The following is a 25,312-nucleotide window of genomic DNA, read 5'->3' as shown; positions in this document are numbered from 1 at the left end:
CTCTTCCAAAACAAGGACAAACTTTAGTCGGTGATTGGCTGTCGAAGAGTAAACATCTCTTCCAAAACAAGGACAAACTTTAGTCGGTGATTAGTTGTCGAAGAGTAAACATCTCTTCCAAAACAAGGACAAACTTTAGTCGGTGATTAGTTGTCGAAGAGTAAACATCTCTTCCAAAACAAGGACAAACTTTAGTCGGTGATTAGTTGTCGAAGAGTAAACATCTCTTCCAAAACAATGACAAACTTTAGTCGGTGATTGGCTGTCGAAGAGTAAACATCTCTTCCAAAACAAGGACAAACTTTAGTCGGTGATTAGCTGTCGAAGAGTAAACATCTCTTCCAAAACAAGGACAAACTTTAGTCGGTGATTAGTTGTCGAAGAGTAAACATCTCTTCCAAAACAAGGACAAACTTTAGTCGGTGATTAGTTGTCGAAGAGTAAACATCTCTTCCAAAACAAGGACAAACTTTAGTCGGTGATTAGTTGTCGAAGAGTAAACATCTCTTCCAAAACAATGACAAACTTTAGTCGGTGATTGGCTGTCGAAGAGTAAACATCTCTTCCAAAACAAGGACAAACTTTAGTCGGTGATTAGCTGTCGAAGAGTAAACATCTCTTCCAAAACAAGGACAAACTTTAGTCGGTGATTAGCTGTCGAAGCACTCGATTTAATAAGTAGTTCGGAAGAATCGGAGCCAGTGGTATTACGAAACTTTTTAATTTTTTGGGTGCAATAAAACAAACGACTGTCGTAAACAGATTCTGATATTTTAATTTTACTTACAAACGAACAATGCAACAATTTTCATTTCGATTATGATCGAAATGAAGGCATTCGGTAATTGTATCTTACACGACTAGTGGCACCTAAAAAAATGCATAAATTACAACACTTACGAGACTAAATTTACAAAATATGGAATTAGTAGTATAAATCAATTTAAATCGAACGATGTTGTTCAACAAAATGAAGTCAATTTGAATTTTTCATCAACATTTCCAAGCAACAAAACATAAAATTTTTGAGGAAAAAAAGATTTCCTTTTGAGTTTATCACAAAATTGGCGCAACTGCACAATCAAGCACATTATTGTGTTGTGCAGGTTTGGATCATACATAAATTGGAATTAACGAGAAAATAATTTATTGTCACGTGAGTCGAATCAAAGGGGAAAATTGATTAAACTTTCGTCGGGACTTTAGTCAATTTCGTTGCTTTATGACCTTTCACCTTTAGTTTCGTCGACGCGGGTAGACTGGGAGACCGTTTCAAATGATTGTAACTGTACCCCAGGGGCGTCGAATAGGCAATCGTATTATAACCATTCAAACTGTGTCCATTCAACGCTGTTGGAATGTGATTCAGTGACGGCGATGCCGGTTGATGATACAACTGATTCTTTTGTAAGTAGGCTCGCTGTCTATCCAAAATGACCGAACTTGGGATGTACGAGTCGAGTAAACTGGAGTGCTGCTTGTTGTATGCGCCGAAGAAATCCAATTGCGGAGATCCGTACTGATAGGATGGTTGGAAGTGCGATTGATACTGTGGTGCACTGTGCAGTGAAACAATCTTCGGTGCATGATAGTATTCGTGTCGGGAGGGATATTCAATGGATTGTTGGATTTGAACTTGATGCGGTGTGTATTGGATAGAATGAGCTGGCTGTGCTGGTTGATGGTAGGAGGAGTATGATGGAACCGAATAATGTAGTTGGGACGGTACTGACGGTGCAATTGTCGAATGTGGAGCTGCAAGTGGAGCATTTTCTTCGGCAGGGGCTGAGTGTGTGTAGGTGACGGTTGGAGTTTGTTGTGGTTTCTGAATCGAATACGTGCTCTGTGGGGTGTATGATGGTACAGACGGTGATTGAACGTAAGTGTGTGCATTTCTTAGAGGCACCATCATAATGAACGTTTGTTGATCGCTAAATGATAGTTTAACATTTCTATTAGTTTTGTACGGTCTTGTCATCACTATTGCTTCAAAGGTATCTAATTTACGTGATAAATTACAATTTGGCGACAATTATGTCAACGTCAACAAAAAATTGACAAATCCAAACAATTTTTTTTAATTTCATCAATGTCAAAGATTTAATTATTTTGTTTTCGTCAGATATGTGATGAGACCGATCTCATTGCAAATAAGACTCACGAAAAATAAAATAAAAAATTAATGTGTGATAAAGATGATTAAACTTTCTAAAATAAATGCTACATATGTATATGGAATGCATGCAATTTGGCATGGGTATGGCACTCGTCTCGCACATATCATTTAAAAAAAAAATGAATTAAATGAAAAATGATGAAAATCATTCTCTTCGTACATCATTACACAAATGCGAGGGGCAATTCTCTGTCACAATGTTTTCAGGGGAATTGAATGAGACCTAGAGTAAAACTTTTGATGCATTCATAGCGAAAAAAGTTGAATGCAACTCGGTGATAAATTATTGTCTGCCTGGTGCGAAAGTTAAAGATTATATAGGAGTTCGTCCCCTGCGAAAATGATCAATTATATGATGAATGAATATTTTCGGTTTATTTCACGTGACTTTCTTTGTGACAGTCAACATTCGCATGGACAGGAAATAAACTAGAATACATTGGATGTAGTACGTAGTTCATTAATTCAGAAATCCAATTATTCCTTTAACAAATTTCAATGAACCAGGACATATTATTGTTAAATTAGTTACCGAATTTACCAAAATTTACTCAGATTAACGGGAAATAAAATTGGTGAATTTGGTATATTTCCATTTTTAATATGGTATCATTCATAAATTACGTACCGCCTTTTCAATGGTGCCATCAAAATTATTTCCTAAGAAACTTGTGAAATTGGAGAGATAAAATCAGTCAAAAACACTCAAAAGAGTAAAAGTGACGCAAGTCCCTGTGCATACTTCCAAAACAACTGATATCGCTGGAGGTGACGCATTCTGCGCTTGTACGCAAAAACTGTAACAGCAAAAATTTTACCAAAGAAATTATAGAAACAAAAAAACCAAAAAAGCAAAAATTTGACCAAAGAAATTATAGAAACAAAATTTTACCATGATGATTCGGACGTATTAGGACGTATTCTTGCCTATTTTAAAAAATTTCTTAAAAGTACTTTCCTCAACATCTGCCACTTGTGACGCAAATTTTCTTTAGTAAAATTTTGTTTCTATAATTTCTTTGGTCAAATTTTTGCTGTTACAGTTTTTGCGTACAAGCGCAGAATGCGTCACCTCCAGCGATATCAGTTGTTTTGGAAGTATGCACAGGGACTTGCGTCACTTTTACTCTTTTGAGTGTTTTTGACTGATATCAGTTCTTTTGGAAGAATTAGTAGATTGTTATATTTAAAAAATTTAAAAAATTTGAAAAATTTGAAAACTTTGAAAATTTTGATTTTTTTTTTGATAATTGTGAATTTTTTTTTGAAAATTGTAAAGTCGAAGCATTATAATTTGATCGATTCTATTAATTTTTAAATAATTGTAGTTTTCGAAGAAATCATTTCGAAAACATTCCAGTATAAAAGCTTACACATGCGCATTAGAGCTGTTTACTCGCGGTATACCTGCGGGTAATCCGTTCAAATGCACGTGTCTAAGCTTTTATACTGTAATGTTTTCGAAATGATTTCTTCGAAAACTACAATTATTTAAAAATGAATTAAATGAGCAGAATCAATCAAATTATAATGCTCCGGTTTTTAAAAAAAATTGGATTTTTTTTTTGAAAATTTGAAAAATTTTAAAATTTTAAAAAATTTGAAAAATTTAAAAAATTTAAAAAATTTAAAAAATTTAAAAAATTTAAAAAATTTAAAAAATTTTGAAAATTTTAAAAAATTTAAAAATTTAAAAAATTTGAAAAATTTGAAAAATTTAAAAAATTTTGAAAAATTTACAAAATTTAAAAAAATTTTGAAAAATTTAAAAAATACTAAATTTAGGAAAAAAAATTGAGGCGAGCAGAGCTTACCAAAAGCGAACAAATTTGTTATACCATACCCATTCACACACACACACGCTATGCTAACGCGCGCCCATGATTTCGCGGGCTGTTTATTTATCGAGTTTTTCAAGAATTTACAGCCCTGATACAGCTAATCGTAATTTATGAATGATCTCTTTCAATGATGTCCCAAAACCGTGTCAAAATTACGCTGGGACGATATCTATCAGTGGCTTTTCCCCTCACGTAAATATCAAACATTCCGCTAATTATATTTGAAATTAACTCATTATAGAAGCAGAGTTTCGCGGCTCAATTTTATTTTCTGCTCAGCATTTTAGATGTCATCTTTTGATTAATTTTAATTATTTATGAATCATTACAACAGAAGGTACATGGTAGTTCGGAGATCAAGGTGATTGGTGCGGAGGACGAGAGCCAATTTTCGGTAGTGATCGTACATCAAAGACATAATGTTCACGACATGAAATTGATCAAATTTAGTATGAAAACGTCCAACTGTACATTGAAATAATAAAAAAAAAGAATTTAAATTTCGTTCAGGCCGAGGACATAGCGTGATTAGTGTCGGACTTCTTAGAATTTACTTCTTCTTGTATAGAAAAATATTTGTTTAAACGTAGAAATCATAAATCGCTCTGAATTAAACTGGCGGTCGTTCCAGAAATTTCGTTTTGTTTAAACATTTTCCTAAAATCTACATCGCAAGATTTGTACTTGCATAAATAGCGTTCAAATGTCTGAAGCATAACTTGAATAGCATTCAAATAGTGCACACAAATTGCACAACTCATAACGTATAATATTAATGATTTATTTCAAGCCATCTCGCAAGCCGTGCAAGAAAATTACGAATGATCATTTGTCATGCCGCTTTTTTTCATTCTTCATTTCATTCAATTAAACAAAAAAAAAACGTGTGATCGTGGACGATGTATGAAATCTACAAAAAAATCAGAAGCAAATCATGTCATACAAAATTGTTTCAATTGAATTCTTTATTGAATTCAACTGGCTAGAAAAAAAATTGATTTGATTTTGAAAGCAATAATTTGGAATTGAAATCGAAGTAATGACCGAACGAAAAAAAAAGTGAATTAATTAGAACAAATGTCTTGATTTGTTCATAATTTCATTAAGATTGATGAGATAATGTCTGGTTCGATGAAACTATCAATTAAATTTTATTTGTTGTTCAAATAATGTTGTTAATCGGCTAATAACGACTGTCCTCAACAAAAAAGACTGAATTTTGCGTATCGAAACAGCAATTTTTTAGACTTGCCGATGTTGTTTCAAGATCTGATATTTCATTAAATGAGCCGAATTTTGCGTAACAACATTTTGTTTATTTACTGTTTGATTGCTGTGAATTACATTACACTCAAAAAGTAGTGTAAAATATTCAAACTTTTATTGATACTTAACCTCACAACAGTTATTTATGCAACCTAGTCTTGTGCGAAGGTTTTCAGCGCAAAAGATGTGACATCGTGTGCGAAAAAATAAGCATGCAGCACAAACAGCATACAATGACATACTCCGTAAATCAGTAGTTCACAACAATCTTATCACTTTCATTACTTTACTGCCTGTCCCATGCGAAAGTTGATCATTACATAGTTATTTACCCATTGCGAAAATGATCGATTGCAGGTGGAATATATTCAATTCATTTTTCGTGAATTTTTATTTGAAATTAAATTTTTGAATGTGTTAGGCAGTGACACAGAATACATTGGATGAAGCTGCGTAATTCATTTACTCGGAAACAATTTTGTGATACAATCAAACTCCGAAGTAAGTTTTTTTTGGGCAACGAGCTTCAGTCTTTACGACAAGTGTAGAGTGTGATTGCCCGAGCCGAAGGCGAGGTATACTACTAAACTTGTCGAAAAATAGTTACCGAAGCAAGTTGCTCAAAAATACACGAGTGACTTTGCAAGTATCACAAAATGGTTTCCGATGTAATGAATTACGTAGCAGCGTCCAATGTATTCTGTTTTACTGCCTACCACATGCAAAAGTTGAATTTCAAATCAAAATTAACCGATAATACTATGAGGGATTCTTTTGAAAATCCACCTATCAAAATCGGACCCATTTCGTCTGGGATGGATATATACATGGTTTGAAAGGTCTTTGCCAGTAGACCTTAAAACAGGCCTCACACAGTCTCGAGCCACACCTGGTTGCTGGTGGAAGATCTCCGAAGTTGGAAAAATAGTGTTTTTTATCCGAAATTTTAGGCCGTTATAAATGATCGTTCCGGGTGAGAGTGGGCTCGTAGGAAAGCTGAGCTCAAGTACTTTCGGGTCATGCCTAGTTTGATTAGATTCATTGATATATGTTTGCAAAAAATGCAAGAATTTTTTTTCAAAATCTGTGTGAACTTTAGACAGGTCTGGGCTGGTACTGATGACGCTTAATGTGAACCTAAGATGCTAGTCGTAACATACATTGTCTAAGCTTTTCATTGATACCTCATTTGTAGTGCTGGTAATTGCTGGCGAGTTTTACGAGTAGCGGTTGTACTAACATAAAGTTCTGTTATGTAATCCCTCTATGCAATGTTCAACTTTCGCATTGGGTAGGCAGAAATAGTAGGTTTCATTGGATGCTGCGAAAGTAATTCGTTACATGAGGTAACAATTTTGTGATAAAAAGCTCCGATAACTGTTTTTCAACAAGTTTAGTTGTTCACCTCACCTTTCACTCAGATGAACAAGCTCTACACTTGTCGTAACGACAGTTACCGAAACTTGTTGCTCAAAAACACATTTGGCAGTTTCCTTTTATTGCGTAATTGTTATCTCATGTAATGAATTACTTTCGCAGCATCCAATGAAACCTATAATTATTCCTTTGCGACTGTACTGAGTTACCTAAGTACTCTTTCATTGGTCACTAAAGAGTGATATCGCGAAAGCTTGAACTAATTTTTTTGGGAAATCAAAGCTTCAGCGATCCGTGTTGATTTTTGGAGCAGCTTACCGAAAGGTAAAGCATGCAACAGAGTCGTGAAAATAGATTTTTTGTTCATAACTCGAGGTATACAACAATATGGGTGGATGACTTTCGTAACAACAGTTATACAAAATAGTATTTCCAGTTGTTATAATGACATTACGGTAGAGCAAGAATCGTGATGGAAACTAAAATTACATATTGGCTGTCGGGTTCAACGAAATCTGTTTTGGCAACAGACATGAAAATATTTGGACAACCCAACACGGAACGTCTAGTAATTACATCTCATAATGATGGTAAGCTATGTATGTTATAAAGAGATTTTCGTAAATTTTTTTGCACATTGGCTTGAATTCCTCCAAAAAATATGGAAAAATAGTCCTTCACTCCTGCACTAAATACTGCAACAGAGTGCTACTAAAAGTACTGATATCTATCCAGACCCCTAGACCCCTTTAGTAAAAATGTAACGCAACAATTTTAAAGGAATAACTTGTGAGTACTGCAGCTGAGAGTGTCAACAATTAATGTTGAATTTAAGTGTTACCTACAGAAGAGGTAGGGTGTGAATATAAAATGGTTCAAACGATTCTAATCCGAAAATGATAGGTGTCGTTTCAGTAACCATAATTGATAGGAAAAACGTTACACAAATACTTACGGTCCTTGGCTAACATACGGAACATATTGAATGTACTGTTGTGGTACGTATGATACACCATTATCCGATTGCTCTGTCTCTGTTTGTGACACTTGTCCATAAGCGGCATTAGCAGATTCTTCCTGCTGAGCGTATTGGACACCTTGTGCATAACGTATTCCACCTTGTGACTGATGGTCATAGTTGCTGCTCGACGGTTGGTTGGGCGACTGACCAGCCTGAACATAAACGTATTGCGGTTGCTGGGCTAGATACGGAGAAGGAGTTGCACTTGGTGTAGGTATTATTGGAGATACCAAAGAGTGACGTGCGGGAGCCGAATAAGTTCGCCCTTCTTCATGAACTGGCCTGTATTGTGTTGGTGGAGACTGCTGTGGCTGAGATTCATACTCTGTGAAATATTCAATTGTCCTTCAAAGTCTTCGAAGCTGGTTTTAATAATTAACCTTTGTCCTCTTGATATTGGACCGCTTGCGGTTCTACGGTGACGTATTGAACTTCATTTTGTTGATGCGTTGCATAGTGATTTTCAGATGGACTTTGATGGGAGTAAGTTATATCACTTGTTGAGACCGCATCGTTTCCGTGTCTTATCTAAAATGTACAGCACGACCTGCTCATTACGTATTCAATTTTACTGAACAATGATTTGTACCTCGTAATTAGTTGAAGCGTGTATACTGGGCGGTCGTAAATGCTGTGTATGTTGTCCTTCGAGCACTTCTTTGCCTTGCGATCGTCGCTCGCTAATCAGATTATCTCTTTCGATGTCTTCTAAATTGATTTTTTTGTTGGTCTCTTCGGCGATGATGGTATGTGCTACAAGTAGCACACAGAAGATGATGTTCTAAAAAAAATATTTTTGAGTTAGTCACAGTCTTCCATAAATTTTGTCAGTCTTCTTCAGGGACGGGAGGAAGTTTGGGTTCTAGTGTAAAAAAGAGAATTTTGCGTCGTTTTAGGGGTGGAAGTCGAAGTACAGAAAAGGTCATCGAAGTATTTTCTTGCTTCACTACAAATTGTACTAATACTATCAACTTTTAGAAACAGATAGTCATGTGCTATCAACATTTACAACAAGATTGGCCCAATAGTTCTAGGTAGTGATCACTTATATTGCGAAAACTATGAGATAGTTTAAGTGAATGAAGTAGCAGATTGAACGAGCTAATGATTTCTATTTCATTTTCTAGTCAATTGTAATACAGTTAAAACTACTGCAGCGACGTCCTTTAAAATTATATGAACTTTTTAGGAAGTTTCTTGAATTTCTGAAAAAAATTCCTGAGATGAGGACTTACACATACGTTTCATGCATTAGTCACTTTCCATACGAGGTCACAAAATGAAAAGAAGATAAACCGAAAACTCTGAAAAATACTGATTAAAATCCTTGCACCGATCGGAACGAGACCCATAGTTTTTCCGTTTTACAAATGTAACAAGAAATCTACTTTGATGTTTGTAGTGAATACAATTAGTAATATGTTGAACACTTTATTAGTTTAGTGAATGGGATATATGGCAAAATTTATGCTGAAAGTACGAAGAATCATAAACGACAATAAATATTTTGAAATTCCGCTTCCGTTGAAATTCCAGAGCTTTTGCAATATTCCAGAACTTTTGCAATTCCGGAGCTTTTGCAATTCCGGAGCTCTTGCAATTCCGGAGCTCTTACAATTCCGAAGCTTTTGCAATTTCCGAAGCTTTTGCAATTGTGGAGCTTTTGCATTTCCGGAGTGGTTGCAATTAAGAGGCTTTTGAAATTACGTAAATTTTGCAATTCCGGAGCTTTCACAATTCCGAATATTTCGAAATTCTGGAGCTTTCATAGTTCCGCAGCTTTCGCCTCTGTTGACAATAGTGTGGACCAACTGCATCATTGCTATTTCTAATGCGACCACTTTTGAGTGATTCACACTCAGCTGTTTCTTAACTTATTCAAAGTCAATGAAAGGTATGTGTACTAGATTCAATTTCTTTCATCTATCCAATGATACCTGATGTCTGTATGTCACACATCTTGTTTAAACGAAAAATATCAGTATACGGACAGAATTAACCTGTTACAGACAGCTAATAGATAATTAACGACAAGCTCTGCCCGATGAGATCTTATATAATAAAAGACGTTCAAATCAAATGAAGTAAAAGATTTCTGACATAAATCTCTGAAAATCTTCGATCAAAGGAAGTAATAGATCATATAGTAAAACTGTTAATATGCTTGCCGTCTGTGAAAGGTTAAGAGTCATATCGACAAATCTTTAGGTGATTTTTTTAACTTTGGGAACAAGCAGTCTCCGATTTTAATGAGTGATAGCTCGTTGGATTCGTCTTTCAATTCTAGAAAACACGTATATTTCACTTTTTCTAAAAAAAATTGGTTTTCTGTGAAAAGAGCTCAAAAGTAAAGACAGTCAGAGGTACCGAAAACAGTTTTTCGGCAATAACTCAAGAAAAAATTATTTTAAATTGTTGTAATGTTGTACGAATGTCGGCCTTGGAAAGACCTACAGGTAGAGTATACGCACTGGCTGGTGTGAGTACATCCATCCACTGGAGTTATGACTAAAAATATAGCAGATGTTCGGAGAGTCCGCCTTCCCTGCAGCATCGTTGTTCCACGGAACTGAGTATGGAGTGTTGTAGCTGGCCTCACCCACTATGGTTAAGTCGTTTTTTATCGTCTACTATTCTTTTATATTGTCAATAGAAAAACGCTGCGATATGTCGCGAATATATGTCGTTAAAACAGATCCAATGTATGTCAGAGTTTTAAATGTACCCAGTCAATTAAGTTCTTCCCAAATTATGAATTTTTGGCGCAAAATTTAAAATTTCTATCGCGAATTCAAATATTGCGCAATTTGGGAAGAACTTAATTGACTGGGTACATTAAAAACTCTGACATATCGACAATCTTTAGAAACTGTGTAAAAATGAAATGAACAAACTGTATCAAGAGAAAAATCATTAAATTTTTCTCCGAGGATTTTAGTCAAATAAAGTGTTAGCGTATAGCAAATGACCTCAAGACTCCGGAACAGTAATTAGCTTTTCAATCGGACTAATATTTGCCACGCGACAGGTGTTTGGAAAAACGATATGATCAAGTGGGAGCAAGCAGGATTAAACAAAAAAATGAAGCGTTTCATCTGAAGGATTGTATTTTAGGAATCAGATACAAATTAGAGTCTGCGACAAACAAATGGAAATGAAATGTTAGTAATTACAAGAGATACTGTTAAAAGACTCCCACAGTGCAGCTTCCAAGAAGACTGAGCATAACATTAATTATATTGTGATCGTTGAGAAAAAAAAACCAGCATCACGCATCGCAAGAATAACAGATGTCAATGCTTCAGATGTGCTTTTACTTTTTATATATATTTACGATGCGATTAAAAAAACCTGTATTCTTACATCAGAATAAAATTCGTGAAATTATTTACAAAATATTTTGGTACAGTCTTTACACTTGCAATTTAGAGTACAAAGCAAGAAGACGAAAAAAAAACCTAAAGCCTTTCGAAAAACACATTTTTTTGTGTGATGGAAAAGAAAACCACTTTCACTGCTACAGTTCACTCAAAAGCTAAGCGAGTCTGTTATACTTTTTTGTTTGTAATTTTATTTATTTAAAGACGGTAATATTGTAAGTCCATTTATATCGCCGCTTATCATATTTGTGTACGTACATCCAATCGAAATGTTATTCAACATACAAAAAGTGTATCTATGAAATGCAACACGTTATACATGCACTTTGTTTACCTGTGTACCATTCAAAATTTTAATTTATCTTTCTCCACTAAGTATGTTGCACGTTGTATACATGCCGAACGCAATAAAAAAAAATAAAAACAAATCGATAACTATATACGAACTGGAATCGGTGCAGACTTTGTACCAGAACCATAAAATTATTAATATCAACAACTGTTACGATTGCTCTGCAAAATGAATGGGAATCAATGTAATAACAAGACAAGATAAACTTAATAAATTATTTTATTTTATTATGTTGAACAGTTGAACGGTTTGGTCATTTTTTTCTCTCTCTTCAAATAAATTGATTTTGATTTCACTCGATATTAATGAATGTAATTGCCGTTTAATCGGTTTCAAATTCAAATAAATTGAAACGGTGGGTATTTAGTTCGGACTGAAATGCCAGAAAAATCGCATAATTTTAGACGCAAGCAACCGTTATTACGTTATCATTAAGTTTCGATGTAAACATTGAATGCATTCCTTAGAAATCGAACCGAAGATGAAGCAGCAAATCTTATTTCGTAATGCAACTGATGTGTTCGAGACTAATTGCATACGTTATTTAGTCGAACGTAATTTATAATTCTACCAATCGCTTGATAGTTTCAAGAAGAAATGTGGCCATTACTCCTCTATCAGAAAATGTAATCAGAATGAAAATGGTAGACTATGCTTTGTTCTATGAATGTACATCGAAAGTATGCAACTTTAATGCCTAAATTCGTGACACTTTAAAGTCCGAATTGTAATAATCACTGTTTTAAAGGGGTCCTTCATAAATGACGCACACGCCCTAGAGGTTGTTCAAACATTTTCAATCATTTCTCCAATTCATTTTTGCGAAAGCTGGGGCAGATTATACATACAACTCCACACAGGAAGCTTTCATTACATAAACAATTTCGTTTTTACATTTAAAGAGTTTCTCCAACTTATTTGTTTTTTATATGAGTAGCAGATTTTCCGTTAAAAAATCTGTTCTGGATGGGACAGCGAATTTAGTAGATTACATTAAGTAACTTGCTTTTGAAATTGTTATTTTCACACGCCATCTGTATTTGTAAACCTCGCCTTCGACCCGGGGTATACACGTACTACTCTTGTCAAAAAAACATTTTCCGAAGCTTATTGCTCAAAAACACACTTGTTAGCTCATCCATATCACAAATTTGACTTGTTATGAAATGAATTACTTCCGTTGTATCCTCTATGTAATCTATTATATTTAGCAAAGAAATGTTTTTTAGGAAAGGCACGTCATTTCGACCTTAAAAAACTATAGGTCAACTTAGTCTTGTGAAGAGAAACCACAAATTTTTCTAGATAAACGCTATATTCCGCGACGAATTCTTTTAATTTTCAGCTTAGAAATACTAGAATCGAATTGGATGTGAAATACAAATTTTTATGTGCGCGGGTGAAACACGAACTCACAACCTTCAACTTGCCGGACTGATGCTCTAACCAATTGAGCTACCGTGGACATTTTTATTTCAAGTCCAATTTTGAACTGTTGGTACAACACATGATGTTCTTTCTTCCATGTGTATTTCAATCTCCATTAGATGTATATGTGTTAGTTAGTATACATCACATTAGAAACCACAAATGTTCTAAACAAAAGAAAAGCTCACTGACATCGATGAGAAAAACTACTGCAATGTCAGGAAGTTTTTGAATGTGAATTTGTGTTTTTTTGTTAGATCAGCAGGTTGGTGTAGACCATTTTAGACTCTAGACCATATTAGGGAACATGTGTCGATTACGGTCAGTGAATTGAATTGAAGTGATGTTCTTATGCTATGATTCAATTATATATCCATTATCACCAATAATTTATGTTGTCTTTGTATTGGTTCGCGTGAGGACTGTATTGCGACACGCAAATATGTTTTCGAAAAAAAATTATAATCGCCTTTTCCCGCATCTCCAGTCGTAAAATTTTGTTGTTAATTGTAATGAACTTATGAATGAATTTCGCTGTTCAATTTTAAAATTGAAAACCCATTATTCTCACAACATCGAACAAAATGGAAAATAAACCATTAAATCGTTACAGACATTCTTCAGAACCATATTATATACGTACGAACATAATGCTTTCTATTCACCCTTTCAACAATTATCTCTATTTCCATTACGATCACATTTTGCTCCCAGCCAGATGAGTTATTTCAATTAGAAATTTCCTACAATTTTTTTTCCGTCGAATCCATGTTAAAGTCCCTTTCTATTCACATGTTACGAAAATAACTGAAAAAAATTGCGAAGTGTAATCAGACTGGGTACATCGCAGAAATGTGGACATGAATGGTTTCTTACGAAAAAAAAAGAGATTATTTCTTTTGAACGAATTATTAATGTCTCGGCTTTATAAAAATATTTTTACGATGTTATTAAAACTGTCGCTTTTTAATAATGACTAATGCTGGCTGTTGGTGATGACCGTTTCTGATCCGGTTTTGAATGAAATCGAATCAGTTGAGAGTACACTTTTTTTGTATTTATTATTTTCATGTACATTTTTTTACTCCGATTAAAAAACAAAATATGTAACAAATAAGCAAACTGAACCGGTCTCAATAAGCCGTATAAAATATTTAACTTACTTTCTTTATTCAATATTTGGATGATGTGACTTAACGCTCATTCATACCCAAATGGGATCGGCAAAAGTTTCATTGTTTTTAGACATTGATTCTTAGACATAGTTTTTTTTTACTTGGTACGCCTTGCGGTTTTTCCAATTTGAATAATTTATTTCTTATACGAACGTGCACTGACCCACACTTTGGCTACCTATGAAAGTCTACACTTAGGCGAATATTTTTTTGCATTTGAATTTGAGTATACGATCACTTATAACCGTTGGTTATACGAGTTTTTATAATTTTTCGGTAATTTTTGGTAATCAGAATTTAAACGAGGCGATGTGTATATCTATATCATTCAAATGTGAGAGATGTTTCATTGTTGCTGATTGCGAACATTTTCAATGGATCCATTATGTTGCAATGTTAGGAAAGATATCTCTACCGTTATTACACAATTAATTTATTAAAAATAAATGGTGGAAATTGGTTAGAGGACCGATGTGGGTTGTGTAAGTGGTTCAACAAATTTTTGTGGTTTTCAGTTTCTCAGGCCATTTTATGTTATTTTGACAACAATAAAATTATTTTATTTGAACATAAAAAGACAAATAAATAATTTTAATATTTTTGATGACATTTGGTACTCTCAAGCACGGTTTTCTTTGGCCAACAATCAACATGACATAATTGACAGGTTTTGTTAATAAGATGTGATACCAGTCATCCGCCTTCTTTACCCTAAACTTCCACTTCGTCTGACTCAAGGTTCTGAAAGAACAGGTTAAGAAACCCATGAAGGCAGGTGACACTGAACCTTTCAGAACCTTGGTCTGACTCACTTGTTCTGACTAATTCTGGCATAATTCTTAACCCATGCATATAAAGAGAAATGTTTTATATTTCGAATATGTCTCGCTATTGACCTGGTATTGAGAAATTGCGTTCCAATATATAGTAGCTTTAGTGCCGGTTCAGAGATTTGTATTTTGACGAGTGTGGCGTTTGCGGCTCGAAGCGAAGGTTAGGAATGCAACTACACAAGTCAAAATATCAATGTTTAAGAGAATACCACCGGAAACAAGTAGTAACGCTCATCATTGACGGTGAATAGAATGATTAAATTTCTGAGCAAATAACAAAGTAAAGATTCTTTTAGTGCGATTCATATTTACGCACTAGTGCGCCAAAGTGACGTCCATCAAAATGATGACCCCACATAAAATCTTGTTGTTAACTTGAGCCCTTACTGATAATTTTCATATTTTTGCATAAAGGTTCCATCAAGATACATGCAGGGAAAATAGCCGTAACACTTTTCCTTCTGTAAATGGTATTGCAATATCTACCTGCTCCAAAATTTAAGTCACGTTTTTCATTGTCGGTGTATAATAAGCACTACGATGTGATTGAATGGACGAACCAATTTTTAATTTCTAGAAGCAATCCTTGCTACAAGAATACACTTAAACTTATTCAACTTTTGGGGAATTCCAGATGAAGAGTTACACCAGAATTGTCACGATAAGAGTTGTTTTGTTTATGTACTATTTACTGTTACCTATTTACCTATTTACGTATTCCAAATAGGCAGTATGAAAGTAATTGAAGTGGGAGCCTCTTTTCAAAGGTGAGCCGGTCATTCGAAAAATCGGAATTTTCGGTTCGGTTTGAACCGAACCATAAACTTCGGTTCGGTTTAGGCCAAACCGAATATTCCGGTTCGATTTAAACCGAACCGAAAAATCCAGTTTTCTTGTAAAACAACATCAAATGCAGCCAGACTCGTCAAAATTGATTGATTTGATTATAAACTCACCGAAAATAAGTCAACGGGGCAATCGTATACGAATTGTACTGAAACCAGAAAATCCCTCGAGCATGATTTCTCACACAAATTGTATATTATTGCTGCGTTTTCTTATTTTCGGTGAGTTTTTAATCAAATCAATCAATTTAGACGAGTCTGGCTTCGTTCATATTGTTTTACGGGAAAACCGGAATATTCGGTTTAGTCTAAACCGAACCGAAGTTTTTGGTTCGGTTCAGACCAAACCAAAAATTCCGGTTTTTCAGATAACCGGCTCTGCCTCTTTTCCTTGTGTGAAACCTTAACTCGCATAAGAATTACTTATATTTCCTAACCCAAGCCAAAGTTGATCATTACATTGCAGTTTGTCTCCTATGAAAATGATCCATCACATAATGACACATTACGTCCTTGTTTGGAGATTTTTATTTTGCCTAGAGGGAGGCCAGAGCTGAAGGCGAGGACTATAATCCCTCGTGGCAAAATATCAATCCCCAAACAATTACGTAAGGTATTTTACATGCAAAAATGATAATTGTCGCAAGTGTCAACAGTGTTCCCCTTGCTAAAATTTCATTCGGCTACACAACTTCGTGAGTAAGCAAATTTAATTTATCAAACTACTGATTATTATTACAAACTTATCATCTGTTATCGACTAGAACGTCGCAAAAAAAAACTTCGATTTCTGGCTGGGGTTCACTTATATAACAAAATGCATCTCAAAACAAATGAAGTAAAAGATTTTGCATGAAACATCACAGAACATTTGAAACTGCAGAAGTAACAGATTCATTAAACTTTACAGTGATACTCTTGCCGTTTGTAAAATATTTACTTAAAATTCAATTAAACTATCTAAAGTGACGAAGTGCTTACCATTTTAATAAATTGTCGCAGCAAATATCCAATATCAAGAAAAGAAATCACAAAGCTCACGTTCGTTAATCAAATTGAACCGAACAATACAAAATGCACCATACACTTGTTTGCCACTCTTATATTTATAAACGACCAAAAGGGATCTTGATTGCGCTAAAGTAAGTTAAGTACTACAACCATCTAATAGTGGGGCCTGTCCATTTATATATTCCAATCCACATTTCTCCAATTTATCTGAACGAACTGGTTCGGTGTTGGATTGGATAGTACGTATAACTTATATGTACAATGATGTGTATACGGGCGAAGCTTTTATTTTTCAGTTTAATATTAACAAGCGAGAAACAAAAACAGAAAGAAGGTAAGACCGATTGTCGTTTCGTTGGACACAAGAATTCGGTGTCGGTGAACGCATAATTTCGCAGGTTGTATGTCGATTATAATAGTTTCTGCGATGAAATATTGTTACATAAAAGAAATTGGATTCATTCTGTCGATGGATGATGTATACAGTAACACACAATTGTCTACATACCACATGTGCTGGTGCTAACTTGTGTACTTGTATACATGCCGGATAAATGAAATTATTGTGTGAAGACTTAAAGACAAACCACTTTGTGGTAGGAATGTATGTTTGATGAGAAAGCACACAGGTTATATTTCCATTGATCGATATATTTGAGATATGCGGACTATGAGTGAGAGTGACACAGCATCAATCAGGTATGGGTTCACATATTGGAATATCCGAGAGACCTTCTTTTTTTTAAAACGAGCCCAGAAAAAAATTCTGTTTTTTCGATTGAGCAATTTTTTTTCCTGCTTCACATTCTTCTCGCTTTTCTTCATAAACATTTTAATTCGCCAGACACGATCCATATTTATCAAAACAATTAAATGCAAATTCATCTCGTGCCTTGCTTTCGTTGAGTAGGTGCGAAAACGATATTTCTATTAAATTGTTCAGATTTTAACTAGCCTAACGATAGCTGACATTTTACTTGTTAACTTACAATCGATTTAGTTTTTAATTGAAATTTAATTTCATTATAGGCGATTAGCGATTGGTTTTGGATGTTGATAGAGAAGAAATGATTTTTGGCTTATCGTCGTGATCTCTATATATCTGTTGTCGATGATAGTCACGATTTTTTGAGACAGTTTTATTTGGACAATTCAGTTTTTCCTCTTGCTGGTTTCGGCTTAAAACGTTTATAATTGATTGACGTTTTGATAAATCGTGGACAGATTCTTTCAAAAAGTTTATTAAGCTATTACGGTTGGTTTTCATTTTTATTAGAGCCATAACTTATACCCCATACGTCTATAAGGAAAGTTTTTCTATCCTTACAATCAAATCCATTTGTTTCGAGGGCATTAAATATAGAAAAAAAAACATAAAAAGGAACTTGCATCAGTAGCTTACATTATCTACTACGCTTAAAACTGCTTTTTCGCAACAAGTGACGAAAAGTATGACTTTCCTTTGCCTTTATAGATCACTAAAATGACCGCTGGCGTGACGATCGACGGTTCGGTTTTGTGTGCAAACTAATGACAACCAACTTTGCTTCTAAGGGAATTCCCCGTATTTAGTTCATTTACATTCATTTCAAAGAATTGGACGCACTCACTTATTCATTACTATGTGAAATTGTGAAGTTGGTTTCAATTAGTTTGCATACTTTTCCCACCATTCCTCACGTTTCCGTCATCAGTTTCACCAAACGAAGAGATCTATTGCGAAAACCGTTGTATACAACTCGATGATAAATGCTTTTGTAGGCACACTATGTGTATTGTCACACTCGGCCTACGGCCTCTACACATCTACACATCTAGTTTTCTCCACTCAAGAAATGACGTTTCGTCTGATGACATTTTCGGGAAGAAAATTCATATTTTCTCTCCCGAAACTGTCACTTTGTTTTTGAAAATGGTGTCACAAATTCATGCGTTCGTTTCGTCGTGCAGAAACCGGTTTTTTATGCCTTGTACGTATGAAAAACGTTGTGTTCGACTCGGGGAGAAAATGACTATTAAAAACCGTAACGAATCCTACAATATATATTACACACTTGTCACGAAGAAGTCGAGGCTTGCCGAGACTGATAGTGACAAGTGTGTACTCTATTTTATCACATAAGCGAAAACGAGACAACAACATAGAACTGAAGTGTAATTTTTGAATTATTCTTCTAGTTAAGTAATTTTGACATCCGAACATCGTGCTTATGTGATAAAATACATTTCGACCCTACATCTGTACCTACTCGATCGAATTTCCTCATTTTCGAACTTAGCCTTTCCTCTGCCCTAACTGAATTCAAACGAATTCATTGTCTAAGTCATTAATTGAATCCTTGTACTACTTTTCAGTTAGCAACGATGAATGAAGACGAAGAATTTTGATTCCATCCTGCGATAAGTTTTTCTGTTAGCAGCCCCTAGATTAACGGAGTTCCTTTATTTCTATATTTGTGCAGATGCATTGTTATTTAGAAGAGTACCTAGTATACAGAGGACGCATTCAAGTCCATTGGCGGTAAGCGAACATCCGTAACACGTCACTATTTCATCCGTATTTGTATGAGTGGAGCAGCTGAAAAACTGTTAAAGCAAATTGATGTCTGAATTTCACTCACGTCCTCTGTATTTTTACAAAACTGGAACGGTTTTGCATGAAACTCTAACAAATGTATTGTTCAATAGAAGTAGAAGATTGAATGGACTCGAGTAAATTATGAGTCACAATTTTCGACTAGTTTTCGACATTCCATTTGCTTGACGGTTAGATTGATGCAAATTGGTTCGGTGATGCAAAATTTGGTCATTAAATTTCTTTTATCATGTCCGGAGCGATAGCGGAGGACTTGACGCAGTCTAACTTCCAAAAAAAGAACGAAGAATTTTTTTTTGAGACGCGGCAACTGTATATAGGCGAGAATTTAAGTTTCTTTCCTTTGGCCTGTATCACCAGAAATCCTATTCTATCTTATTCGCGCTTCAAATACGAGCAAAACGAGCTATCACTCGACTATGTAACTTTAAAATTGCCGGAGATACATCGCTTTGAAGTTGGTCATTTTGATAGAAAATGCACCAAATTAACGTTTTCCAAACAATCAAAATCTTTCAACTTACTCTGTATGTTTTTATCTATCTGTCTATCGACGGTCGATCTCGGAAACTAGTCAGCCAATCTCCATGAAACTTTGCAGGAACCTCAGGGTGGGCATAAAAATGAAAATGTGATACGCCATTACCCCAGGAAAAACCAGAATTTTGTTTTATTGGCCTCGAAGTGGTTTCTGAGTGTGGTTCTCGAGGGTCGGGAACGCGTTTTCGGCTGTAGCTTAGCTGTATTGAAACCTACAGAGGCGTGCGACCCATCAAATGAAAGGTATTCGTAACACGATTCGAACAAAAAAATAATTATAAAAAATCGGGGCAGATTCGTTTCAGCTAGAGTGATTAGAGCTACTCGAGCGTAGGATGAAAGGACTAATATTTTTTTGGGTTATGAGAGATAGAGAATTACTTTCTTCGGCAAAGTCTCAGAGTTTTACGAGTAGAACAGAGGGGCATATGTGAAAAATGTCGAAAGTTGGAAATGGGTGGGTCAATTATGTTTTTAGAGTTATTTTGTGAATGGTGGCAGATAGAGAGTTACTTTCTTCGGCAAAGTCTCAGAGTTTTACGAGTAGAACAGAGGGGCATATGTGAAAAATGTCGAAAGTTGGAAATGGGTGGATCAATTGGGGTTTTGGAGATATTTCTTGAATGGTGGCAGATAGAGAATTACTTTCGTCAAATTTTCTGAATTTCGTCAGATTTTGGAATTTCGTCAAATTTTCGATTTTCGTCAAATTTTCGAATTTCGTCAAATTTCATCAAATTTTCAAATTTCATCAAATTCTCAAATTTCGTCAAATTTTCAAATTCGAATTTTGTCAAATTTTGTCAAATTTTCGAATTTTGTCAAATTTTCGATTTTCGTAAAATTTTTGAATTAAAACTGTAAACTGTCCTGTAATCTGTAAACTGTAATCTCTTCGAGAAAAGTGTGACGCAGTCTTTGAAATACAATTTCTAAAATGAATGATATCGCTAGAGTTGACGCTTTCAACTTCGTTACGCAAAAATTAATTTTACACCCAATTAGTTCAAACAAGTTGGCTTAGGTTTTCTCATCATCTGCCAAATAATTTAAAAAAAAAAATTTAGGAAACAACCAAAATTTTACCAAAAAAATCTGCGTCGCATGTGGCAGATAAATTTTCTTGCTGGTCTGTTCCTGAACATCTGCCACTTTGCGACGCAGATTTTTTTGGTAAAATTTTGGTTGTTTCCAGTCTAAATTTTTTTTTGTAAAAATTATTTGGCAGATGATGAGAAAACCTAAGCCAGCTTGTTTGAACAAATTGGGTGTAAAATTTAATTTATGCGTAACGAAGCTGAAAGCGTCAACTCTAGCGATATCATTCATTTTAGAAATTGTATTTCAAAGACTGCGTCACACTTTTCTCGAAGAGATTTTTGTTGGGATAAAATTGTGGAAAAAATTTCTAAATTTTGGAGTCCTAAAATCCGCTTGAAACCTTGAGCTCTCCGAACCGTAAAACATTTTGTTACTACCACAGACTATCACAGAAAACCACAGACCAATTTTATTGAGCATTAAAAATGCACATAAAATATTCAATCCAATTTAATTCATCTGTTACTGCATGCAGAATAAAACTGTAAATTTTATGCAAATAAAATTCACTTTAATCGAAACACTTCACATGAAGCGTCCGAAACAAATTCGCTGATGCGATAAATAAAGCAAAAAGACTTATGTCACTTTTATTCGTTTCCAATTTGGAGAATACACATCTACCGTTTCCCTGCACTCAAAAGCCATACACGAGAAGATATTGATGTGTCAGATATCCGAAGCATGAAAAATCATGACTCAAGACACGATACAGATACCTGCACTGTGTATAGACATGGAAAAAGAATTGTTGGAAAAAGTTATATTTTCGATTGTTTTAATTAGGTAATTTCATCGTAATGTATGAGTTGTGTGAGATAACGATATCAGTTACCAAGGCGTGTACCAGCACAGACTATTATTCATTCTTTGGTCAGATTAACACATCGTAAATGCCATAGCCTTTCTATATTAACGCTTTATGACCATGTTTTGTAGATGAGTGTTTTTTTCGCCGTCTTCACCGATTTTATGTTACAAGTTACAACTTATCCACTTATCAAATCTTCGAGCCAATTATTAGCTATGTTATTATTGTGGAATTATATTTTAATAAAATCTTGCACGCAAAAGGTTTTCGTTCGACGAGGAACGAAACAAAAATTCGATTCGATTAAATATGTGTGATCAGTTCGTGTACTTTTCAGTCATTAAAATTTCCGTCCAGTCTATGGTGGACTTGACTTGATTTAATTACCATTTTCCAAGACACAATCTAATGCATTCATCTCTTGTTTTCCAATTGATCTGAATATCGGCAATCGGTCGAAATAACTAATTTTAAATAACTAACTGCCAAAATAAATAACACCAAAAAAACTAACTACAAAAATAACTACTGGACTAAATGACTAATGGTCAAATAAACTAAGCTAGAAAAAACTAATACCAAAATATCTAAAATGTTGATTAGAGAAAGTACTCGATTTTATCATCTCACTGGTTTTTATTTTTCGGTAAAATGTGAACACTGCACCGGAATAAGCAAATGTTCTTTTGTATGAAAAAAAAAAACTCTCCCAACATTGTTACGACTATTGTTGCTGTTAGTATTACAATTATCATCGCGCATTGAAGAACAAAAACTGTGTCATTTATTTTAAAGTGTGATAATGTCTACGTTAGAAATTGTGCGTAATCAAAAAGGTGGTGAGGTTGCTCTCCACAAAGGATATGAATACACTAAAAACGGGAAATCTACTGAGACCCAATACTGGAGATGTACACAGTAATTAAATTAGAAATATTTTCACATCAAAAGCCATTTTTAACGATTTGAACTCTTTTGTTATTTTTATCAAAAGATATTCCATGACTCGCTGTCCTGGGCGCATGAATAGTGTCGGTATCAATGTGAAAAAAGTTCTCGATCACTCGCACGCACCTGATGTTCGTAAAGGAAATGTTCGAAAAGTACTTGAAAATATTCGCAATCGAGCACTTTCCACAACTGAACCACCAAGAAAAATTCTACGCAACATCACATGTTCGATTGGCAGAGTGTCCTCGGTAGAGCTGCCCAGTAATATCAATATGACACGTGGTATACGCAGGATTCGTAACAAAACGGGAGTTCATCCGAAAAATCCGAAAACATTGGCTGAATTAGTAATTGATGGAGACAATGCATTGACCTTGAAGGGCGATCTTTTTGTTTTGTACGACAATCAATCGGATACGAAGCGAATAGTCATATTCTCAACAAATACAAATCTTTCGTTCTTATCATATTGCGATGAATGGTACATGGATGGTACGTTCGATGTGGTTCCAACAATATTCAAACAATTGTATACGATTCATGGTAAGAACTAGAAACGTTAAAAAATTGAGGCCATTTTTCTGTATCTATCTGTGTGATTGATAATTAGGCAGACGAAATAAAACTTATGTTCCGTGCGTGTACGTCTTGGCTAGTGGTAAGGATTTCTTCAACTACGCTGAAATCTTTCGCAAACTTAAGGAATTACAACCAAGACTGAAACCGAAAACCGTTATGGTAGACTTTGAACAGGCTGCCATGAAAGCCATTCAACAAACATTTCCTGGAGTGGAGGTCTACGGATGTTTTTTTCATATGTGCCAGTGCATATACCGCCATATACAAGCACAAGGTCTACAAAGTATTTACGGTGAAGATGAGAATTTTGCCCAATACATGAGATGCTTAGCTGCATTAGCATTCGTTCCACCCGAAGAAGTGGTTAAACGATATGAAGAATTGAAAGGATTAGATTTTTTTAAAGCGAAGTTAAGCGGTAAATCAGCTGTTGATGTTGGAGTACAAAATTTGTTGTCATACTTTGAAAAAACTTGGATCGGCCACTTCGCGCGTAATAGATTTGTTGAGCCCCTATTTTCAATTGATTTGTGGAATGTTTACCACCAAACTCTTGCTTTCTTCCCAAGAACCAATAACGCAGTTGAGGCTTGGCATAATGCCATTACGATATTGTTCGGTGTGCATCATCCTTGTATTTATAATTTTATTGAAGGCATTAAAAAGGAGCAAGATGCCGCAGAGATTTTAATTGCTAAGATGATGTCTGGCATACCAACAGACAATAAACAAAGTAAGAAACAAATAGAACTCGGTGAGCGATTGGTCGCAGTGGTAAAAATGTATAAAATTGATGATGCTACTTTCGACATAAAAGATTATTTATTCGGAATTAGCAGCGCAATTTCGTATCCATCTACTAAGAAGTGATGCACATCTAGCAATATTGTAAGTGCTTTCAATTAATTGGATGTGGAATTTTAAAATATTTAATTTTTTTTGTGATAATGAAGTAATTTATAGTTTTTAAGTCTTTTCATGAATTTTGTTGGTCGTTTAGAAGTGGAAATTGAAAATTGGATATTTTCTATTTGATAATGATGTTAGTCATACTTTGCTTTTTTCGGGCGTTTCGATGTAAGGACTAAATTTAGTGCTTGTTTCACACTTTAATAAATATTTGAAATGTATTGTTTTTGTTTCCATTGACTAGTTAACATAATTTAGTAAGAAGATCGAAGTTTGCCGTAAGGCCGCCTGCTGTAAGGCAGTTTAAATTTAGGTTTTATAACTGTAATTTCGTAAGTACGTAAAACTAGAAGGTGCTAGATCTTGAAAGTTGAAAAAATATAAAAAAAAAAAAGCGGGGTCAAGGGGCGGCAGCCCCTGCATAGGGGGGTCAAGGGGGGAGTATCCCCCCTTGCGAGGTTTAAGGGGTGGAACGGGGTTTGGGGCAGAGCCCCATGAACGTCTGCAAGGCGGTAAACGAAAGCTCGCCGCAGGCGCGGGGGTTTGGGGGCGGAGCCCCCGTATTTTAAACTAATTCATCTCATAAAATAATTGTGCTAGTTAATTACGCTACATGAACGTCTGCAAGGCGGTAAACGAAAGCTCGCCGCAGGCGCGGGGGTTTGGGGGCGGAGCCCCGTATTTCAAACTAATTCATCTCATAAAATAATTTTGCTAGTTAATTACTCTACTAATTATTTTGGTCATTCGTTTTTTTAGTTTTAGTTATTTGCTTATTAGTTATTGACGTATTAGTTATTTAAGTATTAGTTAATTTGGTAATTAGTTATTTAAAATTAGTTATTTCGACACCAAGCCTTCCAATTGATCTGAATATCTCGTGACTCAATCGCTCCTTTCTTTTTTTATTGGCTGGAATAGGATACTTTCGAAGCGATGAAATTTGAATTTTGTGTATTACAGTGGGTTCATTCTAAAAAAAACACATTTGACAGTTATAAAAGTCATAGTGATGTTCCCAGTGAATTAAGTATTTCCAGCGAGGGTGAAACTACGCGAGCATACTCTGTCCCACATACTTACATTGGCGAAGTATTTACTTCTATTGAAGCACTATTTC

The 25,312-nt window shown here is 34.9% G+C and overlaps 2 protein-coding genes across 2 annotated transcripts; one reads left to right on the top strand and one right to left on the bottom strand.

Annotated features, from left to right (window-relative positions):
- Positions 1–757: 757 nt before the first annotated feature.
- On the bottom strand, positions 758–16,865 carry LOC119074613 (DNA-directed RNA polymerase II subunit RPB1-like). The gene is made up of 5 exons (XM_037180872.1): positions 16,676–16,865; positions 8,271–8,462; positions 8,062–8,209; positions 7,616–8,006; positions 758–1,931 (listed from the first exon to the last, which is right to left on the bottom strand). The coding sequence occupies exons 1-5, from the start codon at positions 16,676–16,678 to the stop codon at positions 1,184–1,186; spliced, it is 1,482 nt and encodes a 493-aa protein (XP_037036767.1). The 5' UTR covers positions 16,679–16,865; the 3' UTR covers positions 758–1,183.
- Positions 16,866–22,514: 5,649 nt separating this feature from the next.
- On the top strand, positions 22,515–23,311 carry LOC119074686. The gene is made up of 2 exons (XM_037180970.1): positions 22,515–22,671; positions 22,748–23,311. The coding sequence occupies exons 1-2, from the start codon at positions 22,556–22,558 to the stop codon at positions 23,256–23,258; spliced, it is 627 nt and encodes a 208-aa protein (XP_037036865.1). The 5' UTR covers positions 22,515–22,555; the 3' UTR covers positions 23,259–23,311.
- Positions 23,312–25,312: the final 2,001 nt, after the last annotated feature.

Source organism: Bradysia coprophila, unplaced genomic scaffold (assembly GCF_014529535.1).
Source record: "Bradysia coprophila strain Holo2 unplaced genomic scaffold, BU_Bcop_v1 contig_151, whole genome shotgun sequence".
Taxonomy (NCBI): Eukaryota; Metazoa; Arthropoda; class Insecta; order Diptera; family Sciaridae; genus Bradysia; species Bradysia coprophila.
Note: the sequence above shows the minus strand (reverse complement) of the source record. Positions and strands in the feature narration are given on the sequence as shown.